This window comes from Helianthus annuus, chromosome 11, assembly GCF_002127325.2.
Source record: "Helianthus annuus cultivar XRQ/B chromosome 11, HanXRQr2.0-SUNRISE, whole genome shotgun sequence".
Taxonomy (NCBI): domain Eukaryota; kingdom Viridiplantae; phylum Streptophyta; class Magnoliopsida; order Asterales; family Asteraceae; genus Helianthus; species Helianthus annuus.
This window is the reverse complement of record NC_035443.2, coordinates 45,635,999-45,645,515: the sequence shown is the minus strand read 5'-3', so window position 1 is coordinate 45,645,515 and position 9,517 is coordinate 45,635,999. Positions and strand designations below refer to the sequence as shown.

Sequence of the window (9,517 nt, the reverse complement as noted above, 5' to 3'; positions counted from 1 at the left end):
AGGAGGCTTATGCCTTAGTTTAGGAACTTTTGCACATTTGGACTTTGGAGAGCTTTGGAGCTAGAGAGAGAAAGTGCAAGAGGTGATTCACGGTGCTTGTAATCTTTTCACATATTCAATTGAATCACAGATTTAATACGTTCTTGTGTTCGGTCCACGCACGTGTACGGATTCCGCACCACACGTGTCGTTACGCAATCGTTACGGAGTTGAAAACCGATCCTACATGAACATAAAAATCAAACTATCTACAACCTAAAAAGCAAACCTACAACCCCTCCCCCCCCCCACTGGGTTGCTGCAACAATACTTGACAACCCAACTTGTACATAAATGTGTCAGCTCAAAAGGATTAAATATGTTATATATATTTTGTTGGTCTAGTATGAATTACCGAATTTGCCCTTTAACACATCTATTACAAAAATGACGTGGAGACTCCCTGTCCACACAATTGGGTTTCTTGGGTTTTCTCATCTGGAGTGGGTTTCTTCATTATAATTAGCCTATATATATAATATAACTTTATACTTTTTATTAATAAATTTACAAATTTAGGAGATAACTTTATACTTTTTATTAATAAATTTAAAAGTTTAGGAACCATATGTAAACTAGTGAAAGATAGAGGGGGTTAAATGTTAAAATGCCTAAACTTAAATGTTAAAATAGGTTTATAACTAAAATTTGGGCTTTAAACCATGGGCCAGGTTTCAAAAATTGGGTTTATTGGGTCAAAAAACATGGGCCCGATTAGTCCGATTTTGACCGACTTTTACCGATTTTGTCCAACTTTTACCGACTTTGACCGATTTTGACTTTGACTGATTTTTTTGACCGACTTGGATAAATTTAGGCAATAAGTCACCGATTAGCGCCTAGGTGCCGATTAATCGGCCGCCTAGGCCAATTTCTGCAAGATTGTTTCGGGATACTCCTAAATTAATGGGCTAGTTCCGCCACTGCTAGTGTCGGTTTCGTACGGATAAGGATATTGACACGTGTTTTACATCGATCGAAAACCATAAAAGCGGATTCCGATATCCTTTTGCGCATATCATGACTTTATTTTTTGGATTTTATCTTTCGCTGGTGACAATAGGTGTCAGTATCAATGCCACTTAGCGCAAGATATCCCCTAGTTGAATAATGACAAGTGACAGATTGACTTTTCATAGCCATCTGAATTTAAAACTGCATTTTACTAATCATACCATAAAATATAGTTTGGAGTTGGAGAACATGTCAATCATCAACAACAAGCAAGTAGATTATAAAAAATCTTCTTTCACTTATCTATGTGATTTGAAATTAAAAGTTGTTAACGAGCTTGCAGTTGACTTTGTAAGATGGAAGCAACCGCAGCGGGTGGCGGTGTCTGCAGAATCACGTTGAGGATTTTTATGGTGGCATCATGGTTGTCGTTGATCATTACGGTCACTGTAGCGCAAGCTCAAAACACTACCCTCACCGATCCAGCTGAAGGTCTCTCGCGGTTTAGTTATACTTTTCACTCTTTGTGCAGTTATAATTGATGATCTGTTTTTGTCAGATTTCTATTTGCACCTACATGCTATTCACTAGTGCTAACTGATCATAACTTTTATATACTTTGCTCTTGATCATTCAATTTGAGTTCAAGTTTGAGTCATAATTAAAGAAATCTCTTGAAATATAAAATGAGTTTAAGTTATAACAATTCTCACCGAGCATGTAAAGCAACGGTTATAAACGTTTTCGGCTCTTACTTAAAATTGGTTATGTATTAAGTATTCGTATATGCTTAAGTTCGCAAGTAGCTTGTTAATATGGATGGTTTACTGCAACAGCCAAACGACTCGGGTCAAATTACAGTGACTTGAAGCAAAATTTGCCTACGTTGTTATTAAATGAATGTATCGGTTAAAATTATAATATGTATTGGTTAAAATTATAATTTTAACGAAGACTTGTTAAACCCAATTGATATTTTATGAAAATTTTAATTAAGCTAGTGTTTAATATTAAACTTGAAGCTTCTAATAGAAAATTTGTGTAAATACTTTTTTCTACAAATGAATTAGTTAAAACTTATTGCTTATGTGATAATAACTTAGAAAGTTATACACTTTTACTAAACCACAACATATTATTTGCTGAAAGGATAAAGTGAAATATAATTGTATTTTCACAATATATGGAAAGTAGAGGGTTAGGTTTGATAATTGTTGAAACAAATATCACGGTGGTTTGTTTCTTTCCCGCCTGAATGGGCAAATGCCGGTGCCCTGTAGTAGTAGTACGGTGGTTATGTCTCCACTGGTTGGCGACTATATTTAACCAGATTGTGATTCGCGTTACAACTAGTGGGATCGTTCGTACGCATATTTTGAGTTGCGAGGTAAATACTCGTTGAATTTTGACATTTTGGCAGTTAGGTTTTGAAATGAAATTGAAGGTCAAGACCTCGAGTCGTTCTCGATCTCACTAGTGTATTTTGTTTTCGATTTTGTCAATTTAGGGTTACAAGTAACATGATTATGATACTGATTTGAAGTGTTGCAGCACGAGTTATACATGAAATGTTCAGCCAATGGAGGATAGAAGAAAGTAAAGTAGCAAACATGAGATGGAACCTAAGCGGAGAACCGTGCAGCGGTGCTGCGGTGGACTCTACCACCTTCGATAACGACTCTTACAATCCTGGCATCAAATGTGATTGTAATTTCCCCAATTCTATTTGCCACATCATTCAACTGTAAGTGTTCCTTCCCCCTAGACACGTAAAATCATAATAAACTCAACCAAGCGTGCACTCGCACTCTCCTATCATCATGGGCAAAGCTTTTAAGGGGTGGGAGGAGGTGGCCGACCCCCCAAACTTTTCGCTCAACAGTGGAGAGTATGTAGTTTTCGTATAGAAATTTTTGGGTATATACGTTTTATAGAAATTTTTAGGTCCGGTGACTTCCGCCCCCCGGTCGGAAATCTCAAGCTCCGCCACTGCCTATCATGAAACAGTTTGGTCAACAAGACAATCCAATTACACTAAAATATCTAACAAATTTTGTATCTTTTGACAATTGTTGCTTCACCAGAAGAGTTTATTCAATGGACGCGGTGGGCCCAATCCCAGAAGGACTCTGGACTTTGGTTTACCTTACCAATCTGTATGTATGCGCCTATTTCTTCGCTATTGTATTGTGTAATAAATTTGTTGAGTTATGTTTGGTTTTCTATATTTGGCACTTCTTTGAAATTAAAAAAAAAAATAACTAAGATTGAATTGGTTGCTTTGGATATATTACTAACTATTTTCAGTAACTATAGAAAATTAAAATCTGCAACTTTTTGTATGTGTGTAGACACACACATGCGTTAATTCTTATGAATTTCTATTCTTGTATTCTGCTAAATGATCAAGTATTTGCTACAGAGATTTGCGCCAGAACCACTTGACTGGTCCCTTGTCACCTTCAGTTCGCAATTTAACTCGGATGCAGTGGCTGTAAGCCTTTCCTTTTTATGCTTTAACACGGTGATCGTTTTTTTCCTCAACGATATCTTTAAGAATAAAGCTGAGATTTATGACAATGATTTTGACTTTATCTGTAGGACTATGGGCATCAATGCTTTATCTAGGGAGCTTCCACCAGAGCTAGGACAGCTTTCAGACCTCAGATTGCTGTATACTTTTTCTGCTCTTTGTTTACATTTTATTGTTTAATTCATTGTTGAATGAAATGTTAATTTACGTTGCAGGGGAATTGGCACTAACAATTTCAATGGTTCCCTGCCATCTGAACTTGGAAATTTGCGAAGATTACAACAGCTGTATGAACATTCATGACCTTTCTACTGTGCATATCTATGCACAACGCCATTAAACAAAACTTGTATCATCTTCATATATGTTCATTTTTTTCAGTTACATTGATAGTTCTGGAGTGGGCGGTGAAATACCTCCTTCATTTGCTAGTCTACAGAACCTGGTTACAGTGTAAGAGCATTTATATTTGATGATGCTTTAAAGTAGTACTTCATCTATCCCGTGAAAAATTCCACTTGTGTCATCAGATGGGCTTCTGATAATGCATTCACTGGGAGAATACCTGACTTTATAGGGAATTGGACACAGTTAGAGTCATTGTAAGCTAACTTCTATGTCATATTCAAGGTCAAGGTGTTACACATGAAATGAAACTTTATGATTACTTACATGCTTTATGTTCATATAGGAGGTTTGAGGGCAACTCTTTTGAAGGTTCAATACCACCTTCATTTTCTAGACTTACCTCTTTGCAGGACTTGTAAGTGTTTTTCCCCGTAAGAATCATTTATTATACTTTTCAAGTTGTTTGATCTTGTAATTTAAAACTTTCTAAAATTTAGCTGCTCGGGTCCTATGAATGTTGCAGGAGGATAAGTGGTTTATCTAATGGAACTATGGACTTTATAAGGGATTTGAAGTCCCTTGGTGTTCTGTGAGCAAATCATTCTTAAGTCTACCCATGTTATTATCCGGAAAACAAAGTATAACGAGATCGTTTCTTGCAGGGTTTTGAGGAATAACAGACTTTCTGGCTCTATTCCGACTGACATTGGAGAACATCATAATCTGACACGACTGTGAGTAATCTCATTGATAGTAATGCTGCCAGCCAGGGGCGGACTTAGAATGTTAGTAGGGGTAGCACGGGCTACCCCTCAACCCCGTCTCCGTAGTGTAAAATACCCCTTAACTCCGTTTCTGTAGTGTAAAAATATCCTTCAACTTCGTCTCCGTTACACAAAGGATACCCCTGGTCTAAAAAATAAAAAATTGGGATACCCCTAAATTTTTGGGCTAGTTCCGCCACTGCTGCCAGCCTTATTATTTGGTCTCGTTGCATCTACTAACTTTGGGTGTATACTTGTCAGGGATTTGAGTTTCAACAATTTGAATGGACAGATTCCAAGAGGGTTGTTCAACTTGAGTCAACTCTCTTTCTTGTAATGCACATATTCTCTTTGTATGATAAATTATATTCCATAAGGGCCGCAAGTGTGAATGATGGAATTAAAATCTGAATTTGGATGTCATCATTCTCAGGTTTCTTGGAAACAATAGCTTAAATGGTGCCCTTCCCGATGTAAAGAGCGCAAGTCTCAGAAATATGTAGGTGAAATGCATCGAGTGAACACAATAAATATATATAACTTTTTGTAGATTATTTACAACTTTCTTCATGCAGTGATGTGTCATACAATGAACTATCTGGAACACTTCCTTCTTGGGTCAATGAGACAAACCTACAACTGTAAGTGCATATGATGTTGCATATCACATTATTATTTCTGAACTGTGATTTGTGCCTTTTATTTAAGAAGCAGTTGTTGGTGACCGACTTTGAATTTAGTTTTTAGCGTAAGTCTTGGAAATAATGCCATATTTCTAACATGTGCAATTTGCAGTAACTTAGTTGTGAACAATTTCACTTTAGGAGATTTAGGAAACAGTGGTTTACCTTCAGGCTTAGAGTGTCTCCAAAGGAATTTCCCTTGTGCTCGTGGGTCCCCAAGATGTAAGCAAAAACATGGACTTTCTTGTTTTTTTTTTTTTTTTTTTTTTTTTTTGAATGCCAACTTACACTGTCACACATACTCTTAAATGTTGATTTTTACAGATAGTGACTTTGGAATAAATTGTGGTGGTCCTCCAATCACATCATCTAACCAGTTACTTCATGAAGAAGATACCGAAGCACTTGGAGCAGCAACATATTATGTGACGTCTGAAAGAAGGTGGGGTGTCAGCAATGTTGGTCAAAGGGACAACCCAAGATATATGGTTTCCTCTTCAAGCCAGTTCACAAACACTTTAGATTCAGAACTTTTCCAGACAGCACGACTCTCTGCTGGATCCTTAAGATATTATGGTTTAGGGCTGGAAAATGGTAACTACACAGTGACTATCCAGTTTGCAGAACTAGAGATAGAAGATGGGCACACTTGGAAAAGTACCGGAAGGCGTGTCTTTGACATTTATTTGCAGGGAAACCTAGTTTTTCAAGATTTTGATATAAGAAAGGCAGCTGGGGGAGCAGCATTTAGACCTGTTTCAAGGCAAGCAACGGTTCAGGTTACAGATAACTACCTTGAGATACATTTATTATGGTCTGGAAAAGGGACTTGCTGTGTACCTCTTCAAGGGACTTTCGGACCTCTTATCTCAGCAATCAGTGCCACCCCAAGTACTAAAATTTCATCACGAGTTCTTGATATTTGACAACTACTAACCTTTGCTTATTTTTATACAGATTTCCGCCCGAGTGTGAGCAACACTCCACCTTCCACAAAGAAAAATAGGAAGAGTAGGACCGGTTTAATTATTGGGATTGTGGTTCCTCTTGCAGTTGTTATCTTTCTGTCATTATTAGCCCTATATATTTTTCGTCAGCGGAGGAAAAAGCTGGACGCATATTACAATTTTGAAGGTAGTTTTCCGGATCTTTATATATTATATAGATGAACATGTTTTCCATTTGCATACCTAGCACATTCATTTTTTGTTGTGGGTACATAATTAGTTATGCATGCTTAATATTCTGAAGCCATACTCAAAAATACTCCATAGAATGTAAAAGTTATGAGGACTTAATATTATGAACACATACTCAAATTCGGTTTCTTTTTCTTGAAGCAAACTGTTTTTTTTCTGAATTACAGAGTTTTTGGGAATTGACGCCAAACCAGATACCTTTGGTTATGGAGAACTGAGAGATGCAACGGATGATTTTAGTCCTGAAAATAAGCTTGGTGAGGGAGGTTTTGGACCCGTTTACAAGGTACTTCATCCTTTTCATGAACAATCCATTTTTGCTTCTTAAACTCAAACTTAACCATGATTAGTCCTTATAATTATTGTGATGGTAAACAGGGAACACTGAATGATGGAAGAGTAATAGCTGTTAAACAACTATCTGTAGCCTCTCACCAGGGCAAGGGTCAGTTTGTTGCTGAAATTTCAACAATATCCGCTGTCCAACACCGCAACCTTGTTAAGTTATATGGATGCTGCATTGAAGGAGACAAACGGCTTCTTGTTTACGAGTTTCTTGAGAACAAGAGTCTTGATCAAGCATTATTCGGTAAGACTTAAGAGAGATTACATCACGTTCATCTTAATTACAGTTGTTTAACATTAGTTGTAGAGTATAAAACTATAATGTCACATTTGGGGTCTATGATGTAGGAGACAACAGGTTATCTCTTAGTTGGGCCACGCGGTTTGAAATATGTCTTGGGATAGCACGCGGTCTTGCATATCTTCATGAGGAATCTCGAATGCGGGTCGTACACCGAGATATTAAAGCTAGCAATATTTTACTTGATTCTGAACTCAACCCTAAGATCTCAGATTTTGGTTTGGCCAAACTTTATGATGACAAGAAAACACACATGAGTACTCGTGTTGCAGGCACAATGTAATATTTTTATATCATGTGCTTGTTTTGTGTGTGTATATCAGTTGAGTATCTTGAAAGTTGTGATGATTTTATTTTTATTTTGTAGAGGGTATTTGGCACCAGAGTATGCAATGCGTGGACACCTTACAGAAAAAGCTGATGTGTTTGGGTTTGGAGTTTTAGCTCTAGAGATTATTAGTGGGAGGCCTAATTCTGATTCCACTTTAGAAGATGAGAAAATATATCTTCTTGAGTGGGTGGGTATCTTTCATTTTCTTAATTAATTATTCCTCATACATTGTTTAATTTAAAAATATTGATATTAATATTATATTGACAATATATAGTTTTTTGTTTTTTATTTTCATGGTATGTTTTTAGGCATGGAACCTACATGAAACTAATAGTGAAGTTGAATTGGTTGATGAAGAGTTGGCTGAATTTGATGAGAATGAAGTAAAAAGAGTGACGAGGATCGCCCTTTTATGCACCCAAACCTCACCAATGCAAAGACCATCAATGTCACGAGTGGTGGTAATGCTTTCTGGAGATATAGAAGCAAGTGGTGTTATTACTCGGCCCGGATATTTGAATGGTTTTAATTTTAAAGATACTACAACCTTCAAAAGTGCTGCTTCAACTTTAGGTACAGATTCTACGCCAAGTACACGTCAGTCCACTGTTTCATCAAGTTCACCTGAAAATCCTTCCAAACCGATGCTTCATAATATCATCGGAGAAGGTAGATGATGATGATGATGATATGATTGGAAAAAAAAAACTATAGGGACTTCTTGTGTCATTGTAATAATAGAATGGTAATAAGTAAACATTGCATAGAGTAACTAGAAGTCGTTAACACAGTTAAAAAATCGTTTGTATGCCTACGTCGTGAGAGGGATGGATTGTATGTAATTTTGGGGGCAATGTTTTCTTACTGAAGAAGTGACTTTTGTATTTAACCAAAGTTAAAACTAACGGATGTTTAATTCGAAAAAGAAGATTGATCATTAACACGAATGTACAAATGAATGTCACTTGTCGATTAGATGAATTATGCACATCATAGAAATTGGACAAGTGATTTTGGAATATCGCAAGTGTTATGCTTAGAATTGAAGAAGAAGAATAAGAGAAGAGAGAAGTTCGATCAATCAAGCATAACCTGCTTGAGCGGTTAATTCCGTTTATTAACTACCGGCCGTTGGTAAGTTGTTACAACTTTACAAACTGACCCTTCAATTACAAAATGTTACAATTAAGTCCCTGTACTTTGCTATACGTAACAATACCCCCCCCCAACATTTTTTGTCCTCAGAAAACAAATGTGGGAAACCTAAGTTTGAATTAGCTAGCTTCTTCAATTGACAATCCTTCCCAGTGAACTAGAATCTTCATTGCAGCTTTGGAACCTCTTCAAACCAATTTCCTGTCAAGAATTGCTCGCGGTTGAAGAATGAATCAGGTAGTTGTTGGTAAAGGTGTGGGTTTTGTAATTGGTCCAATCGCCTTCTTCAACAAAGAAACATGGAAAGTCGGATGCATCTATGCTTCTGGTGGCAAATCCAGGCGATACGCAACTTGCCCAATACGTTGCACAACAAGGAAGGGTCCATAAAATCTCGGTGCTAATTTCTTGTTATGATGGCCTTTGAGGGATTGCTGGGTAAAAGGTTGCAGCTTCACAAAAACCCAGTCACCAGGTATAAATTCTCGTTCACTTCTATGATTATCATACTGTTGTTTCATTCTGTTCCTAGACACTTGCAAATTTGCTTTCAATTTCTGAATCATATATTCCCTGTCTCGATGAAACACCTCCACTACTTCAATGTTTGTGTCATTAGGTATATATGGAATGTGTAGATTAGGTTTAATACCATACAATGCTTCATGTGGGGACATTTTGATAGCAGAGTGGAAGGTGGTGTTATACCACCACTGAGCTAAAGGCAGCCACTTGACCCAATTTGTTGGACAATCCATACACATGCTGCGTAGATAAAACTCTAAACATTTATTTAAAACTTCTGTTTGACCGTCATATTGGGGGTGATAAGCTGTAGATAGGGCCATTTGAATACCCTGCA

At 37.0% G+C, this 9,517-nt stretch overlaps 1 protein-coding gene across 5 annotated transcripts; it reads left to right on the top strand.

Annotated features, from left to right (window-relative positions):
• The first annotated feature begins 1,248 nt into the window (after positions 1-1,248).
• On the top strand, positions 1,249-8,389 carry LOC110890126 (probable LRR receptor-like serine/threonine-protein kinase At1g56140). Of its 5 annotated transcripts, none has more exons than XM_022137698.2 (22): positions 1,249-1,485; positions 2,545-2,737; positions 3,078-3,149; positions 3,416-3,487; positions 3,595-3,666; positions 3,742-3,813; positions 3,908-3,979; positions 4,057-4,128; positions 4,218-4,289; positions 4,398-4,463; positions 4,537-4,608; positions 4,900-4,971; positions 5,072-5,137; positions 5,214-5,279; positions 5,434-5,543; positions 5,646-6,212; positions 6,279-6,455; positions 6,688-6,806; positions 6,899-7,109; positions 7,214-7,445; positions 7,534-7,684; positions 7,809-8,389. In XM_022137698.2, the coding sequence occupies exons 1-22, from the start codon at positions 1,350-1,352 to the stop codon at positions 8,175-8,177; spliced, it is 3,111 nt and encodes a 1,036-aa protein (XP_021993390.1). In that variant the 5' UTR covers positions 1,249-1,349; the 3' UTR covers positions 8,178-8,389. The 5 variants fall into 5 exon arrangements, with proteins under 5 accessions (XP_021993390.1, XP_035835636.1, XP_035835638.1 ...); XM_035979743.1 differs by having other exon boundaries at positions 1,350-1,485; positions 2,537-2,737; XM_035979745.1 differs by lacking the exon at positions 1,249-1,485 and adding an exon at positions 1,493-2,380.
• Positions 8,390-9,517: the final 1,128 nt, after the last annotated feature.